The sequence below is a fragment of the Oncorhynchus kisutch genome, linkage group LG2, assembly GCF_002021735.2.
Source record: "Oncorhynchus kisutch isolate 150728-3 linkage group LG2, Okis_V2, whole genome shotgun sequence".
In the NCBI taxonomy this organism is placed as follows: domain Eukaryota; kingdom Metazoa; phylum Chordata; class Actinopteri; order Salmoniformes; family Salmonidae; genus Oncorhynchus; species Oncorhynchus kisutch.
Genome location: NC_034175.2, coordinates 13,820,860 through 13,842,731, shown reverse-complemented (window position 1 = coordinate 13,842,731; position 21,872 = coordinate 13,820,860). Strand labels below are relative to the sequence as shown.

General features: G+C 41.2%; 1 protein-coding gene across 2 annotated transcripts in view; it reads right to left on the bottom strand.

The window, feature by feature from the left end:
* Window positions 1–21,412, bottom strand: part of dpys (dihydropyrimidinase) — a 58,231-nt gene extending 36,819 nt beyond the window's left edge. Inside the window, exons 1-7 of one of the 2 annotated variants that reach the window (XM_031788038.1) lie at window positions 20,722–21,412; window positions 16,944–17,102; window positions 15,831–16,010; window positions 11,567–11,756; window positions 11,219–11,375; window positions 10,685–10,826; window positions 9,899–10,041 (exon numbers count right to left, since the gene is read on the bottom strand). In XM_031788038.1, the coding sequence (XP_031643898.1) occupies window positions 9,899–10,041; window positions 10,685–10,826; window positions 11,219–11,375; window positions 11,567–11,756; window positions 15,831–16,010; window positions 16,944–17,102; window positions 20,722–20,973 (1,223 nt within the window). In that variant the 5' untranslated portion in view covers window positions 20,974–21,412. Of the gene's footprint in view, window positions 1–9,898; window positions 10,827–11,218; window positions 11,757–15,676; window positions 16,011–16,943; window positions 17,103–20,721 lie in introns of both variants that reach the window. The other variant, XR_004202714.1, reaches the window with a different exon arrangement.
* Window positions 21,413–21,872: the final 460 nt, after the last annotated feature.

The following is a 21,872-nucleotide window of genomic DNA, read 5'->3' as shown; positions in this document are numbered from 1 at the left end:
ATCCGGGCTGTACCATAGTTAGTTATATCCAGGCTGTACCATAGTTAGTTATATCCAGGCTGTACCATAGTTAGTTATATCCAGGCTGTACCATAGTTATATCCAGGCTGTACCATAGTTAGTTATATCCAGGCTGTACCATAGCTAGTTATATCCAGGCTGTACCATAGTTAGTTATATCCAGGCTGTACCATAGCTAGTTATATCCAGGCTGTACCATAGATATATCCAGGCTGTACCATAGTTAGTTATATCCAGGCTGTACCATAGATATATCCAGGCTGTACCATAGTTATATCTGGGCTGTACCATAGTTAGTTATATCCAGGCTGTACCATAGTTAGTTATATCCAGGCTGTACCATAGTTAGTTATATCCAGGCTGTACCATAGTTATATCCAGGCTGTACCATAGTTATATCCAGGCTGTCCCATAGTTGTATCCAGGCTGTCCCATAGTTATATCCAGGCTGTCCCATAGTTGTATCCAGGCTGTCCCATACTTAGTTATATCCAGGCTGTACCATAGTTAGTTATATCCAGGCTGTACCATAGTTAGTTATATCCAGGCTGTACCAATAGTTAGTTATATCCAGGCTGTACCATAGTTAGTTATATCCAGGCTGTACCATAGTTAGTTATATCCAGGCTGTACCATACTTAGTTATATCCAGGCTGTACCATAGTTAGTTATATCCAGGCTGTACCATACTTAGTTATATCCAGGCTGTCCCATAGTTAGTTATATCCAGGCTGTACCATACTTAGTTATATCCAGGCTGTACCATAGTTATATCCAGGCTGGACCATAGTAGTTATATTCAGGCTGTACCATAGTTAGTTATATCCAGGCTGTACCATAGTTATATCCAGGCTGTACCATAGTTAGTTATATCAAGGCTGTACCATAGTTATATCCAGGCTGTCCCATAGTTAGTTATATCCAGGCTGTACCATAGTTAGTTATATCCAGGCCGTACCACAGTTAGTTATATCCAGGCCGTACCATAGTTTTATCCAGGCTGTCTCATAGTTAGTTATATCCAGGCTGTACCATAGTTAGTTATATCCAGGCTGTCCCATAGTTAGTTATATCCAGGCTGTACCATAGTTATTTCCAGGCTGTCCCATAGTTGGTTATATCCAGGCTGTACCAAAGTTAGTTATATCCAGCCTGTACCATACTTAGTTATATCCAGGCTGTACCATAGTTATATCCGGGCTGTACCATAGTTATATCCAGGCTGTACCATAGTTATATCCGGGCTGTACCATAGTTATATCCAGGCTGTACCATAGTTATATCCAGGCTGTACCATAGTTATATCCAGGCTGTCCCATAGTTATATCCGGGCTGTACCATAGTTATATCCAGGCTGTACCATAGTTATATCCAGGCTGTACCATAGTTATATCCAGGCTGTCCCATAGTTAGTTATATCCAGGCTGTACCATAGTTATATACAGGCTGTCCCATAGTTATATCCAGGCTGTCCCATAGTTAGTTATATCCAGGCTGTACCATAGTTATATCCAGGCTGTCCCATAGTTAGTTATATCCAGGCTGTACCATAGTTATATCCAGGCTGTCCCATAGTTAGTTATATCCAGGCTGTACCATAGTTATATCCAGGCTGTCCCATAGTTAGTTATATCTGGGCTGTCCAATAGTTAGTTATATCCAGGCTGTACCAAAGTTAGTTATATCTAGCCTGTACCATACTTAGTTATATCCAGGCTGTACCATAGTTATATCCAGGCTGTACCATAGATATATCCAGGCTGTACCATAGTTATATCCAGGCTGTCCCATAGTTAGTTATATCCAGGCTGTACCATAGTTATATCCAGGCTGTCCCATAGTTAGTTATATCCAGGCTGTACCACAGTTATATCCAGGCTGTCCCATAGTTAGTTATATCCAGGCTGTACCATATTTATATCCAGGCTGTCCCATAGTTAGTTATATCTGGGCTGTCCCATAGTTAGTTATATCCAGGCTGTACCAAAGTTAGTTATATCCAGGCTGTACCATAGTTAGTTATATCCAGGCTGTCCCATAGTTAGTTATATCCAGGCTGTACCATAGTTATATCCAGGCTGTCCCATAGTTAGTTATATCCAGGCTGTCCCATAGTTAGTTATATCCAGGCTGTACCATAGTTATATCCAGGCTGTCCCATAGTTAGTTATATCTGGGCTGTCCCATAGTTAGTTATATCCAGGCTGTCCCATAGTTAGTTATATCCAGGCTGTACCATAGTTATATCCAGGCTGTACCATAGATATATCCAGGCTGTACCATAGTTATATCCAGGCTGTCCCATAGTTAGTTATATCCAGGCTGTACCATAGTTATATCCAGGCTGTCCCATACTTAGTTATATCCAGGCTGTACCATAGTTATATCCAGGCTGTACCATAGTTAGTTATATCCAGGCTGTACCATAGTTAGTTATATCCAGGCTGTACCATAGTTATATCCAGGCTGTACCATAGTTATATCCAGGCTGTACCATAGTTATATCCAGGCTGTCCCATAGTTGTATCCAGGCTGTCCCATAGTTATATCCGGGCTGTACCATAGTTAGTTATATCCAGGCTGTACCATAGTTAGTTATATCCAGGCTGTACCATAGTTATATCCAGGCTGTCCCATAGTTAGTTATATCTGGGCTGTCCCATAGTTAGTTATATCCAGGCTGTACCAAAGTTAGTTATATCCAGGCTGTACCATAGTTAGTTATATCCAGGCTGTCCCATAGTTAGTTATATCCAGGCTGTACCATAGTTATATCCAGGCTGTACCATAGTTAGTTATATCCAGGCTGTACCATAGTTAGTTATATCCAGGCTGTACCATAGTTATATCCAGGCTGTACCATAGTTATATCCAGGCTGTACCATAGTTATATCCAGGCTGTCCCATAGTTGTATCCAGGCTGTCCCATAGTTATATCCGGGCTGTACCATAGTTAGTTATATCCAGGCTGTACCATAGTTAGTTATATCCAGGCTGTACCATAGTTAGTTATATCCAGCCTGTACCATAGCTAGTTATATCCAGGCTGTACCAAAGTTAGTTATATACAGGCTGTACCATAGCTAGTTATATCCAGGCTGTACCAAAGTTAGTTATATACAGGCTGTACAATAGCTAATTATATCCAGGCTGTACCATGGTTAGTTATATCCAGGCTGTACCAAAGTTAGTTATATACAGGCTGTACCATAGTTATATCCAGGCTGTATCATAGTTATATCCAGGCTGTCCCATAGTTGTATCCAGGCTGTCCCATAGTTATATCCGGGCTGTACCATAGTTAGTTATATCCAGGCTGTACCATAGTTAGTTATATCCAGGCTGTACCATAGTTAGTTATATCCAGCCTGTACCATAGCTAGTTATATCCAGGCTGTACCAAAGTTAGTTATATACAGGCTGTACCATAGCTAGTTATATCCAGGCTGTACCAAAGTTAGTTATATACAGGCTGTACCATGGTTAGTTATATCCAGGCTGTACCATGGTTAGTTATATCCAGGCTGTACCAAAGTTAGTTATATACAGGCTGTACCATGGTTAGTTATATCCAGGCTGTACCATAGATATATCCAGGCTGTACCATAGTTAGTTATATCCAGGCTGTACCATGGTTAGTTATATCCAGGCTGTACCATAGTTAGTTATATCCAGGCTGTACCATAGTTATATCCAGGCTGTACCATAGTTAGTTATATCCAGGCTGTACCATAGTTAGTTATATCCAGGCTGTACCATAGTTAGTTATATCCAGGCTGTACCATAGTTAGTTATATCCAGGCTGTACCATAGTTAGTTATATCCAGGCCGTACCATAGTTATATCCAGGCTGTACCAAAGTTATATCCAGGCTGTACCATAGTTAGTTATATCCAGGCTGTACCATAGTTAGTTATATCCAGGCTGTACCATAGTTAGTTATATCCAGGCTGTACCATAGTTATATCCAGGCTGTACCATACCTAGTTACAGTGCCTTGCGAAAGTATTCGGCCCCCTTGAACTTTGCGACCTTTTGCCACATTTCAGGCTTCAAACATAAAGATATAAAACTGTATTTTTTTGTGAAGAATCAACAACAAGTGGAACACAATCATGAAGTGGAACAACATTTATTGGATATTTCAAACTTTTTTAAACAAATCAAAAACTGAAAAATTGGGCGTGCAAAATTATTCAGCCCCTTTACTTTCAGTGCAGCAAACTTTCCCCAGAAGTTCAGTGAGGATCTCTGAATGATCCAATGTTGACCTAAATGACTAATGATGATAAATACAATCCACCTGTGTGTAATCAAGTCTCCGTATAAATGCACCTGCACTGTGATAGTCTCAGAGGTCCGTTAAAAGCGCAGAGAGCATCATGAAGAACAAGGAACACACCAGGCAGGTCCGAGATACTGTTGTGAAGAAGTTTAAAGCCGGATTTGGATACAAAAAGATTTCCCAAGCTTTAAACATCCCAAGGAGCACTGTGCAAGCGATAATATTGAAATGGAAGGAGTATCAGGACACTGCAAATCTACCAAGACCTGGCCGTCCCTCTAACCTTTCAGCTCATACAAGGAGAAGACTGATCAGAGATGCAGCCAAGAGGCCCATGATCACTCTGGATGAACTGCAGAGATCTACAGCTGAGGTGGGAGACTCTGTCCATAGGACAACAATCAGTCGTATATTGCACAAATCTGGCCTTTTTGGAAGAGTGGCAAGAAGAAAGCCATTTCTTAAAGATATCCATAAAAAGTGTCGTTTAAAGTTTGCCACAAGCCACCTGGGAGACACACCAAACATGTGGAAGAAGGTGCTCTGGTCAGATGAAACCAAAATTGAACTTTTTGGCAACAATGCAAAACGTTATGTTTGGCGTAAAAGCAACACAGCTCATCACCCTGAACACACCATCCCCACTGTCAAACATGGTGGTGGCAGGATCATGGTTTGGGCCTGCTTTTCTTCAGCAGGGACAGGGAAGATGGTTCAAATTGATGGGAAGATGGATGGAGCCAAATACAGGACCATTCTGGAAGAAAACCTGATGGAGTCTGCAAAAGACCTGAGACTGGGACGGAGATTTGTCTTCCAACAAGACAATGATCCAAAACATAAAGCAAAATCTACAATGGAATGGTTAAAAAATAAACATATCCAGGTGTTAGAATGGCCAAGTCAAAGTCCAGACCTGAATCCAATCGAGAATCTGTGGAAAGAACTGAAAACTGCTGTTCACAAATGCTCTCCATCCAACCTCACTGAGCTCGAGCTGTTTTGCAAGGAGGAATGGGAAAAAATGTCAGTCTCTCGATGTGCAAAACTGATAGAGACATACCCCAAGCGACTTACAGCTGTAATCGCAGCAAAAGGTGGCGCTACAAAGTATTAACTTAAGGGGGCTGAATAATTTTGCACGGCCAATTCTTCAGTTTTTGATTTGTTAAAAAAGTTTGAAATATCCAATAAATGTCGTTCCACTTCATGATTGTGTCCCACTTGTTGTTGATTCTTCACAAAAAAATACATTTTTATATCTTTATGTTTGAAGCCTGAAATGTGGCAAACGGTCGCAAAGTTCAAGGGGCCCGAATACTTTCGCAAGGCACTGTATATCCAAGCTGTCCCATAGTTAGTTATATCCAGGCTGTAGTACTACCATAGTTAGTTATATCCAGGCTGTAGTACTACCATAGGTAGTTATGTCCAGGCTGTAGTACTACCATAGGTAGTTATATCCAGGCTGTAGTACTACCATAGTTAGTTATATCCAGGCTGTAGTACTACCATAGGTAGTTATGTCCAGGTTGTAGTACTACCATAGTTAGTTATATCCAGGCTGTAGTACTACCATAGTTAGTTATATCCAGGCTGTAGCACTACCATAGGTAGTTATATTCAGGCTGTAGTACTACCATAGGTAGTTATGTCCAGGCTGTAGTTCTACCATAGTTAGTTATATCCAGGCTGTAGTGCTACCATAGTTAGTTATATCCAGGCTGTAGTACTACCATAGGTAGTTATGTCCAGGCTGTAGTACTACCATAGTTAGTTATATTCAGGCTGTAGTACTACCATAGTTAGTTATATCCAGGCTGTACCATAGCTAGTTATATTCAGGCTGTACCATAGCTAGATATATCCAGGCTGTACCATAGCTAGATATATCCAGGCTGTACCATAGCTAGATATATCCAGGCTGTACCATAGCTAGATATATCCAGGCTGTACCATAGCTAGATATATCCAGGCTGTACCATAGCTAGATATATCCAGGCTGTACCATAGCTAGATATATCCAGGCTGTACCATAGCTAGATATATCCAGGCTGTACCATAGCTAGATATATCCAGGCTGTACCATAGCTAGATATATCCAGGCTGTACCATAGCTAGATATATCCAGGCTGTACCATAGCTAGATATATCCAGGCTGTACCATAGCTAGATATATCCAGGCTGTACCATAGCTAGATATATCCAGGCTGTACCATAGCTAGATATATCCAGGCTGTACCATAGCTAGATATATCCAGGCTGTACCATAGCTAGATATATCCAGGCTGTACCATAGCTAGATATATCCAGGCTGTACCATAGCTAGTTATATCCAGGCTGTACCATAGCTAGTTATATCCAGGCTGTACCATAGCTAGTTATATCCAGGCTGTACCATAGCTAGTTATATTCAGGCTGTACCATAGCTAGATATATCCAGGCTGTACCATAGCTAGATATATCCAGGCTGTACCATAGCTAGATATATCCAGGCTGTACCATAGCTAGATATATCCAGGCTGTACCATAGCTAGATATATCCAGGCTGTACCATAGCTAGATATATCCAGGCTGTACCATAGCTAGATATATCCAGGCTGTACCATAGCTAGATATATTCAGGCTGTACCATAGCTAGATATATCCAGGCTGTACCATAGTTAGTTATATCCAGGCTGTACCATAGCTAGTTATATCCAGGCTGTACCATAGCTAGATATATCCAGGCTGTACCATAGCTAGTTATATCCAGGCTGTACCATAGCTAGATATATTCAGGCTGTACCATAGCTAGTTATATCCAGGCTGTACCATAGCTAGATATATTCAGGCTGTACCATAGCTAGTTATATCCAGGCTGTACCATAGCTAGATATATTCAGGCTGTACCATAGCTAGTTATATCCAGGCTGTACCATAGCTAGATATATTCAGGCTGTACCATAGCTAGATATATCCAGGCTGTACCATAGCTAGTTATATTCAGGCTGTACCATAGCTAGATATATCCAGGCTGTACCATAGCTAGATATATCCAGGCTGTACCATAGCTAGATATATCCAGGCTGTACCATAGCTAGATATATCCAGGCTGTACCATAGCTAGATATATCCAGGCTGTACCATAGCTAGATATATCCAGGCTGTACCATAGCTAGATATATCCAGGCTGTACCATAGCTAGTTATATCCAGGCTGTACCATAGCTAGATATATCCAGGCTGTACCATAGCTAGATATATTCAGGCTGTACCATAGCTAGATATATCCAGGCTGTACCATAGCTAGTTATATCCAGGCTGTACCATAGCTAGATATATCCAGGCTGTACCATAGCTAGATATATCCAGGCTGTACCATAGCTAGTTATATCCAGGCTGTACCATAGCTAGATATATCCAGGCTGTACCATAGCTAGTTATATCCAGGCTGTAGTACTACCATAGCTAGTTATATCCAGGCTGTACCATAGCTAGTTATATCCAGGCTGTAGTACTACCATAGCTAGTTATATACAGGCTGTAGTACTACCATAGCTAGTTATATTCAGGCTGTACCATAGCTAGTTATATTCAGGCTGTACCATAGCTAGATATATCCAGGCTGTACCATAGCTAGATATATCCAGGCTGTACCATAGCTAGATATATCCAGGCTGTACCATAGCTAGATATATCCAGGCTGTACCATAGCTAGTTATATCCAGGCTGTACCATAGCTAGTTATATTCAGGCTGTACCATAGCTAGATATATCCAGGCTGTACCATAGCTAGATATATCCAGGCTGTACCATAGCTAGATATATCCAGGCTGTACCATAGCTAGTTATATCCAGGCTGTACCATAGCTAGATATATCCAGGCTGTACCATAGCTAGATATATCCAGGCTGTACCATAGCTAGTTATATCCAGGCTGTACCATAGCTAGTTATATCCAGGCTGTACCATAGCTAGATATATCCAGGCTGTACCATAGCTAGATATATCCAGGCTGTACCATAGCTAGATATATTCAGGCTGTACCATAGCTAGTTATATCCAGGCTGTACCATAGCTAGATATATCCAGGCTGTACCATAGCTAGTTATATTCAGGCTGTACCATAGCTAGTTATATTCAGGCTGTACCATAGCTAGTTATATTCAGGCTGTACCATAGCTAGATATATCCAGGCTGTACCATAGCTAGATATATCCAGGCTGTACCATAGCTAGTTATATTCAGGCTGTACCATAGCTAGATATATCCAGGCTGTACCATAGCTAGTTATATCCAGGCTGTACCATAGCTAGATATATCCAGGCTGTACCATAGCTAGTTATATCCAGGCTGTACCATAGCTAGATATATCCAGGCTGTACCATAGCTAGATATATCCAGGCTGTACCATAGCTAGTTATATCCAGGCTGTACCATAGCTAGATATATACAGGCTGTACCATAGCTAGATATATACAGGCTGTACCATAGCTAGATATATCCAGGCTGTACCATAGCTAGATATATCCAGGCTGTACCATAGCTAGATATATCCAGGCTGTACCATAGCTAGATATATCCAGGCTGTACCATAGCTAGATATATCCAGGCTGTACCATAGATATATCCAGGCTGTACCATAGCTAGTTATATCCAGGCTGTACCATAGCTAGATATATCCAGGCTGTACCATAGCTAGATATATCCAGGCTGTACCATAGCTAGATATATCCAGGCTGTACCATAGCTAGTTATATCCAGGCTGTACCATAGCTAGATATATCCAGGCTGTACCATAGCTAGATATATTCAGGCTGTACCATAGCTAGTTATATCCAGGCTGTACCATAGCTAGATATATCCAGGCTGTACCATAGCTAGATATATCCAGGCTGTACCATAGCTAGATATATCCAGGCTGTACCATAGCTAGATATATCCAGGCTGTACCATAGCTAGATATATTCAGGCTGTACCATAGCTAGTTATATCCAGGCTGTACCATAGCTAGTTATATCCAGGCTGTACCATAGCTAGTTATATCCAGGCTGTACCATAGCTAGTTATATCCAGGCTGTACCATAGCTAGATATATCCAGGCTGTACCATAGCTAGTTATATCCAGGCTGTACCATAGCTAGATATATCCAGGCTGTACCATAGCTAGTTATATCCAGGCTGTACCATAGCTAGATATATCCAGGCTGTACCATAGCTAGTTATATCCAGGCTGTACCATAGCTAGTTATATCCAGGCTGTACCATAGCTAGATATATCCAGGCTGTACCATAGCTAGTTATATCCAGGCTGTACCATAGCTAGATATATCCAAGCTGTACCATAGCTAGATAACATTAAACTATTTTCATATTTAGCCAAATGTTTTTCACCCTGAAAACAGGCTTTGTGGGAAGCTCGATTTGTCTGCACAATCTGCAGTGTACGACGTCGTTAATAGTAGTGATGGAATGCTACTAGTTGGATAATATGCATACACAAAGATTTAATATGTAGCATCATCAAAACAGTTCATTATTTAGCTAAACATCAGTATTTCACTATGTGTTTAACGAGAAACGTCTTGGACGGTCTTTATCCTTGTCTCACCTGGTTGCCTTAGGGTCCCATATGACCACATCAGCATCACATCCCTTAGCGATCTTTCCCTTCTGGGGGTAGAAGTTGAAGATTTTCGCTGCATTGCTGCTGGTGACAGCTACGAATCGATTCTCGTCCATTTTCCCGCTATGCTGCGGAAAGTAATTACACAAAATACTGAGTTTCAGTATTCTGGATATGAATGACAAAAATATTGACATATTTACTGACATAATTAACTTGACCAAAGTGCAATGCTTAACGGTGCAGTAAGCGATTCAAAGTTTCACTCCAAATATCAAAACGTGTCATTTTTTGCCAGCGTTTTACAATGTTAATTTTTGCAATAGCCTCCTGGTCAACCGATCCTGAGAGAAGGGCAGAAAGACGTAGGGGAGGAAGAAAGAAATGGAAAGAGAAGGACAGAAAGAAAACTAGCCAGCTGCCTTATCCACTATGACAGTTTGGATTGATTCTGACTGATAAAAACTTCCTTGATGCACATAATAAATAGCATAATATAAATTGTTATCTTCTCTTCTCACAGCAGAAATGTCACTTGTCACCTTTTAAGTCCTACTATAGAACTTAATCAACCGTCTAAGAATAGTACCACTCATTTTTGTAGGACCTGTACCCTTGTCCTGGACAACAACAAAAACATCCTTTTCAGTGGAGAATCTCCATGAGTATGCTTTTTGGTGTAGGGCTATAGGCTTAATCTGTCCGGGAAACTGGCCTATAGTGTGTATAATAAAGAATGATGTGATATGAAGAATGAGAGGCCTAACTGACAACGCCCTTCTCCCAAATGACAGACATCCTGTCCTCCACTCCGTTGACTCCATTGGGGATCTTTGTAAAGTCATCTTTGCCCAGGGCTTTCTGACACACAGAGAATGTGCAGTTGTCTGTCCCAGTCACGCTGAGGTCATCACTGGAAGAATGAAACAGAAGCATCTACATCACTAAACGGTAAGGCAGCCATCTTTACTGCCTGTCATTCATTTCTATTGCACCGACAATATGCAGTTTCACCTCACTTTCCACTGTGTTTTCCACTGTTGTTCACCTTCCCAGTTCCTGTGTTCCTGGCTGGTTGGTAACACTGTGTTACATACACTCCAATTGTACATATATTATGTGATATCTGTTATAAACAGTCATGACTGTTGGGATCATATGCTGTTATGTCATTGTTATGACAGTGTTATGGAGCACTTATGTGACAGTGGGTGCATGAAGGTGTAACCTAATATGCTTTACTCAATGAAAAGGGCAGGAGAGGGACAGTGAGAGCAGGTTGATATTGTTTAAGGCTCCACATACTTTGCCAGTAGGTCCATAAGGTATCCCGGGGTGCTGGGGTCGGGCCTCAGAGGTGGGCCCATGACGAACTTGGCAGCGTGGGCCCAGTCTTTGTGCCAGCAGTGGGTGCCATCTGTACCCAGTCCTGCTGCTATGGGCTCTCCAAACACCACACGGCCTGTTGTGGCAAAAACATCCCAAAAACATGCACACATAACACAGAACACCATCCATGTCATGTTGAGCCTCTCTCTCACTCTCTCTGTCTCTGTCTGTCTCTCTCTCTCTCATTCTCTCTCACTCTCTCTGTCTCTGTCATTCTTTCCCACCTACAGTTCCTCCCAGCAGGCATTGTCAGGCCCACCTCACCATTTCTGCGTGCGTTGGACACCACCTTAGCGGCAGACTTGCTCATGACGTGGACAACATAGAGCGGGCAGTTCACAGCGTGGGCGATGGTGATGGCTCTCTGGGTGGCTTCAGCCTCCACCTCCTCAGGACGACACAACTCATGACCCTCCGGACCTGTGATGCCCAGGGACAGCATCTTCTTAGCCCCCTGCCAAGTGAGAGAAGGTCAGTTTAAAAAATGCCCCCTAAATGGCAGATCAAATAAAAACTGCCTGTGTGACTCAGATAAACTTTTGTTACAAAAGGTTATACAAGCATGAGCAGATTAGCATAGAATATTACACCATGACGCAAACAGGTTTTCCTCAGCTAGTATTGAGGGAGGAAGCTGACATGTTACATGCTTTTTGCAAACAGACAATGGTTTTATTACGAATACTACTCTATGGAAGTTTAGTTGCTAATCGTTTACATACAAGTTATCTGTAAACTCACTCTAAACATGCTCACAATAAATGTATCTCCTGAATATTTTGTCACCACAAACAGACTACAGATTGGTCATCTGCTGCCCTCTAGTGGTTATTCTGCAGACCTCACCTTGGAACAGAAAGTTAACAATCCAGAGCTAGAACATTTCAACCTGAATCAAACGGAACTAGGTGTTGATCCTTGGACTTTTTGTGTAATTGATATTGTATTGAGTGAACACTGCTTTTAGTATCATTTCAGGTTAACACCAACCCACCTGTTCAGCTAAAACAGAGGACAGTTACTGTAATGAACCTTGCCCCTTCAGACATTGACAAGGAACAAACAAAATAAGAGTTAAGTAATAAGTCAAATAGTTTCCCCCTTAGTTAATAATTTATTGTGCTCTTTGCTTCCACATTGCAGCAACATAAAAACATTCTCAGCAACATAACTTCATTTTCAAATGCGCGAAAGAATGAATGCCATAGAGGGGTAAAATGATAAATTATAAAATGATCAACATGAAAGCTATGAACTGTAATTCCAGTGTCATGAGATTGCAAAACATGACACTGCAAAACAAGTTTGGTTTGGTTCCCGTACCTCATATGGAGGAATGAAATGAGCTACTGTTCATGTGCCTTTATGTAGGCCATGACACGTAAATGGTACTCTTATACTCATATGTGAATGACATGACCAAATGACCGCCAATGATAAGGGTATGTTGGCTGTGTTCTAGGAAGCACCTTGATGACACACATGATAAGGTACATGAGATGAATGGAGAGAACAGGATAGATAAAGATGAAGAAGACTGTGTGTCTGTTTGCTGTGGGTTTTGTAATACTAGCATGTATGGTAAAACATCTTCATGTGTGATATGTTACTGTCAGACAATATTTGATTTGACATTCCATAGTTATGTTGGTGCTGCAATAGAATCAATGTGTGGGCTTATTTACCAACATGGGCAAAGAGTTTCAAAGACAACACAACTAGACATCGATAGCTATCCACATCTGTGAAGATTTGAAAACAATGTTAACTAGTTCAAGCACATACTGTGCTGCATAGATAGATGAAAATATAGGTACTCTACTAATCTCAGAGGAAACAGTTCTTACCAGTACCTTAGCCCACATTAGGTATTTCACACACTCATGGGACAAAGTATTTTATAACCAACGGTCAAATCTTACATCACCAAGAGTAGAACTTCATCATCTAGACTAGGATTGGATAGAGTTAGTTTTGCATGGCTTGGATAGGGTTAGTTTTACATGGCTTGGATAGGGTTAGTTTTACATGGCTTGGATAGGGTTAGTTTTACATGGCTTGGATAAGGTTAGTTTTACATGGCTTGGATAAGGTTAGTTTTACATGGCTTGGATAAGGTTAGTTTTACATGGCTTGGATAGGGTTAGTTTTACATGGCTTGGATAGGGTTAGTTTTACATGGCTTGGATAGGGTTAGTTTTACATGGCTTGGATAGGGTTAGTTTTACATGGCTTGGATAGGGTTAGTTTTACATGGCTTGGATAGGGTTAGTTTTACATGGCTTGGATAGGGTTAGATTTACATGGCTTGGATAAGGTTAGTTTTACATGGCTTGGATAAGGTTAGTTTTACATGGCTTGGATAGGGTTAGTTTTACATGGCTTGGATAGGGTTAGTTTTACATGGCTTGGATAAGGTTAGTTTTACATGGCTTGGATAAGGTTAGTTTTACATGGCTTGGATAGGGTTAGTTTTACATGGCTTGGATAGGGTTAGTTTTACATGGCTTGGATAGGGTTAGATTTACATGGCTTGGATAAGGTTAGTTTTACATGGCTTGGATAAGGTTAGTTTTACATGGCTTGGATAGGGTTAGTTTTACATGGCTTGGATAGGGTTAGTTTTACATGGCTTGGATAAGGTTAGTTTTACATGGCTTGGATAGGGTTAGTTTTGCATGGCTTGGATAAGGTTAGTTTTACATGGCTTGGATAGGGTTAGTTTTACATGGCTTGGATAAGGTTAGTTTTACATGGCTTGGATAAGGTTAGTTTTACATGGCTTGGATAAGGTTAGTTTTACATGGCTTGGATAAGGTTAGTTTTACATGGCTTGGATAAGGTTAGTTTTACATGGCTTGGATAAGGTTAGTTTTACATGGCTTGGATAGGGTTAGTTTTACATGGCTTGGATAAGGTTAGTTTTACATGGCTTGGATAAGGTTAGTTTTACATGGCTTGGATAGGGTTAGTTTTACATGGCTTGGATAAGGTTAGTTTTACATGGCTTGGATAAGGTTAGTTTTACATGGCTTGGATAAGGTTAGTTTTACATGGCTTGGATAAGGTTAGTTTTACATGGCTTGGATAAGGTTAGTTTTACATGGCTTGGATAGGGTTAGTTTTACATGGCTTGGATAAGGTTAGTTTTACATGGCTTGGATAAGGTTGGTTTTACATGGCTTGGATAGGGTTAGTTTTACATGGCTTGGATAGGGTTAGTTTTACATGGCTTGGATAAGGTTAGTTTTACATGGCTTGGATAAGGTTAGTTTTACATGGCTTGGATAGGGTTAGTTTTACATGGCTTGGATAAGGTTAGTTTTACATGGCTTGGATAGGGTTAGTTTTACATGGCTTGGATAAGGTTAGTTTTACATGGCTTGGATAAGGTTAGTTTTACATGGCTTGGATAAGGTTAGTTTTACATGGCTTGGATAAGGTTAGTTTTACATAGCTTGGATAAGGTTAGTTTTACATGGCTTGGATAGGGTTAGTTTTACATGGTTGGATAGGGTTAGTTTTACATGGCTTGGATAAGGTTAGTTTTACATGGCTTGGATAGGGTTAGTTTTACATGGCTTGGATAGGGTTAGTTTTACATGGCTTGGATAGGGTTAGTTTTACATGGCTTGGATAAGGTTAGTTTTACATGGCTTGGATAGGGTTAGTTTTACATGGCTTGGATAAGGTTAGTTTTACATGGCTTGGATAGGGTTAGTTTTACATAGCTTGGATAAGGTTAGTTTTACATGGCTTGGATAGGGTTAGTTTTACATGGCTTGGATAAGGTTAGTTTTACATGGCTTGGATAGGGTTAGTTTTACATGGCTTGGATAGGGTTAGTTTTACATGTCTTGGATAAGGTTAGTTTTACATGGCTTGGATAGGGTTAGTTTTACATAGCTTGTATAAGGTTAGTTTTACATGGCTTGGAAAGGGTTCGATTTGCCTGGCTTGTATCTTTAGTCTAGCCTTCTATTAGACTACATCAGGGTTAAATATTAACCTAAACCTAAGCGGACAGTTAATAGGAACTCGTGACTGACCCTTTGGAAATAATGTATTCACCAACAGTTGTTTAGTTAACCTTTGTTCTGTCCTGGTTCATGGGATATTGGATTGGTACATTGTTACCCACAAGGTTCCATGGTCCCTTTTTAACACACCCATAGTCTTTTCTCGGGTGCGACAGAACAGAAATTCAACAGAAGCGGTAATGTACTTAACGACCAGTAGAAGAGTATTGTGATTATGGTGACCCAGATGGCAATTACCGTATTGTTTGCTGCACGATTTTTACGATTTCAAATGGTCACACTTAAATTGATCAGGGCACACCTCACCACACCTACTTAACGGTAGCAAACTTACCTCAAATGCTGTTGATGAATGGTGTGTACCATTTGGAGGCAATGTGTGGTTCAATACAAACCGTTACACAACGTCGCAGAAGTTGAAGTAGACTGAACAAACCCCTGGTTTGAGCCATATTGACTGTGTTGTGGTCAGAAATGTTTTGGAATACCTCTGCAATAAGGTCTCCATTCTCTGCGTGCACCTGGGCTATGGCTCCAATCTCTTTGCATTGGGAAAACGCAGCATACAGCTCATGGTCTTGAAGCATGAACACATCCTTGTATGCCATGAACATCTTGAAGGAGTTGACACCTTTCTCTTTGGCCAAAGTCTCCATTTCCTTTTTGACCTAGAATGGGTTTAGCAAAAAGCCATTTAGTTTAGCGTGCTTTTCTTTTCAATGCTGAGAGATAAGACTGTTAACATTTCTGTAAAAACCATGTATTGACATACTGTCCATCCCAGGTCTCCATGGAGTCTATTACCACATGCTATTTTCTGTTGGGATGTTATTTAAGCAATAAGGCCTGATGAGGTGTGGTATATAGCAAATATACCACGGCTAAGGGCTGTTCTTACGCACAATGCAACGCGAAGTGCCTGGATACAGCCCTTAGCCCCCTGAGGTGCCTTATTGCTATTGTGAACTGTATACCAACGTAATTAGAGCAGTAAAAATAAATGTTTTGTAATACCCGTGGTATATGGTCTGATATACCACAGCTGTCAGCCAATCAGCATTCAGGGCTCGAACCACTCAGTTTTTAATTAAAGTAGATTTTACAGGTTAAGGCTGGGATTTGTCGGATATGCACCTTTTAGAGGCAACATTCCCACATTGAAGGAGGCAGCATTCACCATAAACACATTTTTTGTCTCAAACGGAAATTACCTTTAAATTTCAACTGTGCTATAACGCTGATCGGATTGAATCTACAGTAACAGTGTCCCTCATTTTTAAAACAAGTCTGCTCTTTTATAAAATCCCTGTAGATTTGATGGCATCAGGCCAGAACAAACAAAGTTCTAAACCCTGCCCAATCTCACAAAGCATTCACAGATCAAGACAAATAAATGAAACATTTCAGTCTGAGACAGGAATGTTTCATAATTTTTGTAAATATCTGCACAAATGTAACCCGTGGGATCTGAACCCCGGTCTCTCGCTTGGTAAAGCAATACAGGGTGCAGGGAAAGCTACCTTGTCACACATGAGCATGAGTCTGATGTGCACTTTTTTTCAGGATAGAAAATAGATTATATATATAACAGGGGGCACTACCTTGTCGCTCCACCATGTGACTGCCACATGCAGGGAGTAGTCGCAGCAGACCTTGGCGTCAGCCGTGACCCTCCACCTATCATAGGCCTCCAGCAGAGACGTGCCTCTCTGGGGGATCACAAAGTCTAGGATCATGGTGGTCCCTCCTGCCAGGGCAGCCTGGGAACAGAGAGCAGGGTTCGGGTTTAGAGAGGGGGTACGGGTTTAGAGAGGGGGTTAGGGTTTAGGGGGTGGTATGGGGTATATCCAGTAGGGTGGTCCCTCCTACCAGGGCAGCCTGGGTACAGAGAGCAGGGTTAGGGTATACTGTAGATAGGTTAGGGTTTAGAGAGGGGTGGATAGGGGGGGGGGGGGGGGTTAGAGTGTAGTTCAGGATCATGATAGTGCCTCCTGCCACTTTCCAGGGCAGCCTGGATAAAAATACACAGAACAGGGTTTAGGTTCCATGGATAAAGATACACAGAACAGGGTTTAGGTTCCATGGATAAAGATACACAGAACAGGGTTTAGGTTCCATGGATAAAGATATACAGAACAGGGTTTAGGTTCCATGGATAAAGATACAGTTGAAGTCGGAAGTGTACATACACCTCAGCCAAATACATTTAAACTCCTGACATTTAATCCTAGTAAAAATTCCCTGTTTTAGGTCAGTTAGGATCACCACTTTATTTTAAGAATGTGAAATGTCAGAATAATAGTAGTGAGAATTATTTATTTCAGCTTTTATTTCTTTCATCACATTCCCAGTGGGTCAGAAGTTTACATACACTCCATTAGTATTTGGTAGCATTGCCTTTAAATTGTTTAACTTGGGTCAAACATTTCAGGTAGCCTTCTACAAGTTTCCCACAATAGGTTTGATGAATTTTGGCCCATTCCTCCTGACAGAGCTGGTGCAGAGTCAGGTTTGTAGGCCTCCTTGTTCGCACATGCTGTTTCAGTTCTGCCCACATATTTTCTATTGGATTGAGGTTAGGGCTTTGTGATGGCCACTACAATACCTTGACTTTGTTGTCCTTAAGCCATTTTGCTACAACTTTGGAAGTATGCTTGCGGTCATTGTCCATTTGGAAGACCCATTTGCGACCAAGCTTTAACTTCCTGACTGATGTCTTGAGATGTTGCTTCAATATACCCACATAAGTTTCCTCCCTCATGTTGCCATCTATTTTGTGAAGTGCACCAGTCCCTCCTGCAGCAACGCACCCCACAACATGATGCTGCCACCCCTGTGCTTCACGGTTGGGATGGTGTGCTTTGGCTTGCAAGCCTCCCCCTTTTTCCTCCAAAGATAACAATGGTCATTATGGCCAAACAGTTCTATTTTTGTTTTATCAGACCAGAGGACATTTTTCCAAAAAGTACAGTCTTTGTCCCCATGTGCAGTTGCAAACCGTAGTCTGGATTTTTTTATGGCGGTTTTGGAGCAGTGGCTTCTTCCTTGCTGAGCAGCCTTTCAGGTTATGTCGATATAGGACTCGTTATACTGTGGATATAGATACTTTTGTACCTGTTTCCTCCAGCATCTTCACAAGGTCCTTTGCTGTTGTTCTGGGATTGATTTGCACTTTTCGCACCAAAGTATGTTCATCTCTAGGAGACAGAACACGTCTCCTTCCTGAGCAGTATGACAGCAGCGTGGTCCCATGGTGTTTATACTTGCATAGTATTGTTTGTACAGATGAACGTGGTACCTTTAGGCGTTTCTGAGGTCTTGGCTGATTTCTTTTGATTTTCCCATGATGTCAAGCAAAGAGGCACTGAGTTTGAAGATATGCCTTGAAATACATCCACAGGTACAACTTTATTTACAGTATCTGCAGCATCTACTGCACCTTACAATGCTATTTTTTGTTTAATATCCTACATGTTTTTAATTATGTAAAGGTACAGTATGTTTTAAACTTCATTAAATGGGGTTTTATGTAGCCTACCTGTAATACAGAAAAGACATACGGTGCCTTCAGAAAGTATTCACACCCACATGTTGTTGTGTTACAGCCGGAATTTTAAATGGATTACATTTCGTTTTCTACACACAATACCCCATAATATAAAAGTGGAATTATGTTTTTCAAAATGTTTACATATAAATTAAAAATGAATAGCTGAAATGTCTAGTTATGGCAAGCCTAAATAAGTTCAGGAGTAAAAATGTGCTTAAAAATTTGCCTGGACCTTTTGCACCCTCTCTGGATTACTGACCTCTGCCTGCCCTGACCCTGACCCTGAGACTGCCTGCCCTGACCCTGAGACTGCCTGCCCTGACCCTGACCCTGAGACTGCCTGCCCTGACCCTGACCCTGACCCTGAGACTGCCTGCCCTGACCCTGAGCCTGCCTGCCCTGACCCTGAGCCTTCCTGCCCTGACCCTGAGCCTGCCTGCCCTGACCCTGAGACTGCCTGCCCTGACCCTGAGCCTGCCTGCCCTGACCCTGAGACTGCCTGCTGTTCTGGACCTTTTGCATCCTCTCTGGATTACAGACCTCTGCCTGACTTTGATCTGTCGTTTGCCTGCCCCTCTATTAGAAGTACACTTTTGTTTCTTCTACACTGTCTGCATCTGGGTCGTACCTGAAACCTGATAGAGTCAATAAGTATTCAACCTCTTTGTTATGACAAGCCTAAATAAGTTCAGGAATAAAAACGTGCTAAACAAGTCACATAATAAGTTGCATGGATTCACTTTGTGTGCAATAATATTGTTTTACATGATTTTTGAAAGACTACCTCATCTCTGTACCCCACACATACAATTATCTGTAAGGTCCCTCAGTCGAACACTGAATTTCAAACACAGATTCAACCACAAAGATTAGGGAGGTTTTCCAATGCCTTGCAAAGAAGGGCACCTATTGGTAGATGTGTAAAAACATGCAGACATTGAATATCATTTTGAGCATGGTAAAGTTATTAATTACACTTTGGATGGTGTATAAATACACCCAATCACTACAAAGATACAGGCGTCCTTCCTAACTCAGTTGCCGGAGAGGAAGGAAACTGTTCAGGGATTTCACCATGAACAATTACAGAGTTTAAAGGCTGAGATAGAAGAAAACTGAGGATGGATCAACAACATTGTAGTTACTCCACAATAGTAACCTAATTGACAGAGTGAAAAGAAGGTAGCTTATACTGGATAAAAACATTCCAAAACATGCATCCTGTTTGAAACAAGGCACTAAAGTAATACTGCTAAACTTGTGGCAAAGCAATTCACGTTTTGCCCTCAATACAAAATGTTATGTTTGGAGCAAATCCAATACAACATTTTCAAGCATAGTGGTGGCTGCATCATGTTATGAGTATGCTTGTAATCATTAAGAACTGGGGAGTTTTTCAGGATAAAGAACTAACTGAATGGAGCTAAGCACAGGCAAGATCCTAGAGGAAAACCTGGTTCAGTCTGCTTTCTACCAGACACTGAGAGATGAATTCACCTTTCAGCATGACAATAACCTAAAACGGTCAAATCTACACTGGAGTTGCTTACCAAGCATTCAGTGAACATTCCTGAGTTGCAGTTTTGACTTAAATCTACTTGAAGATCTATTGCAATACCTTGTCTAGCAATGATTAACAACAAATTTGACAGAGCTTGAAGAATTTTGAAAAGACGAATGTGCAAATGTTGCCCTCTGTATGGATACTTTCTGAAGGAACTGTCATTATTTTTGTCTGATTTTACTTGTGCATTTTCCTGATGCAGTGAAATCAAGCAAACTCAATTAACCCAGAGCCTACACACAGTGCAACACAAAAGTATTCTCACCTTAGTTCCAATATGGAAATCATCTACTGCTTTGGTGCCCATAAATGCCAACTCCATGTGGGTATGGGTATCGATACCACCCGGTATCACCAGTTTATCTGTGGCATCTATAACGGTAACTCCAGCAGGGATTTGGAGGTTTAATCCGACTTCTTTAATTCTTCCGTCTTCAATGTAGACATCGCTGATAATGGAGCAATCCTCGTTCACAATTTTCCCTCCTTTTATAAGGATCCTGCTTTGGTTTAACATGGTTTCTTTCCCTTTTAGAAGCGCTAGGCATAGGTCTATAATGTCAGTTAGATATGGGACACACTGGGCATAGGTCTATAATGTCACTTAGGTATGGGACACACTGGGCGTAGGTCTAGAATGTCACTTAGGTATGGGACACACTGGGCGTAGGTCTAGAATGTCACTTAGGTATGGGTTACACAACAAACAAATATTTCACAAGTAGACACACCTCTCACAAAAAGAAAAAGAGAAAAAACACATTCCCAGGAAGTAGCCTAGATTTCACACTATTTAGAAAACTTGACCAGACTTGCAGGTCCGTGGTCCCCAAGGACATTACTACCATTAAAAAAATCACTCAATTTATCCAGATCACAGATGAGCAAGTTAAAATTGTCTGGTAGAAAGTGACAAAGAAATGAACTTGCAGTAGGCCTAAAGTGTGTTTGTTTCCATGAAGCTCCAGGGACCACTCATTTTATGTTGGGCGGTCGGCCCTTCCCACAAATAGGCAAATGATTAATGGATTGCTGACTTCTTGCTTTCCAACATTCCCAGGACATGAGGTTAGTCTGAGGTTACAGCCAGAGCCAGCCCTGTGCTTAAGCAACGTAGGTGGTTGCCTAGGGCCTCATGCCGGCTGCTAGGAACTCAGCTGGGGTCTCAACTTACTGTTGAGAGTTAGAATAGTAGAATAGACAAGGTGGAAATTTGGTTGTGCATCAGCAGTTTTCCTCTTGTTATGTCAGTCATCGACTGTCATGCAATTAGCATGTCAGCTAACATTTTTTAGATTGTTAAATTAGTCTACCCAGCAGCTATCTAAACCTGTAGTAATCATGGCTGAATTACCGACCAGGCATGATGGGACCCTGATCTCCAGAGGGACCACATTGATATTGTTAGTTACTCTC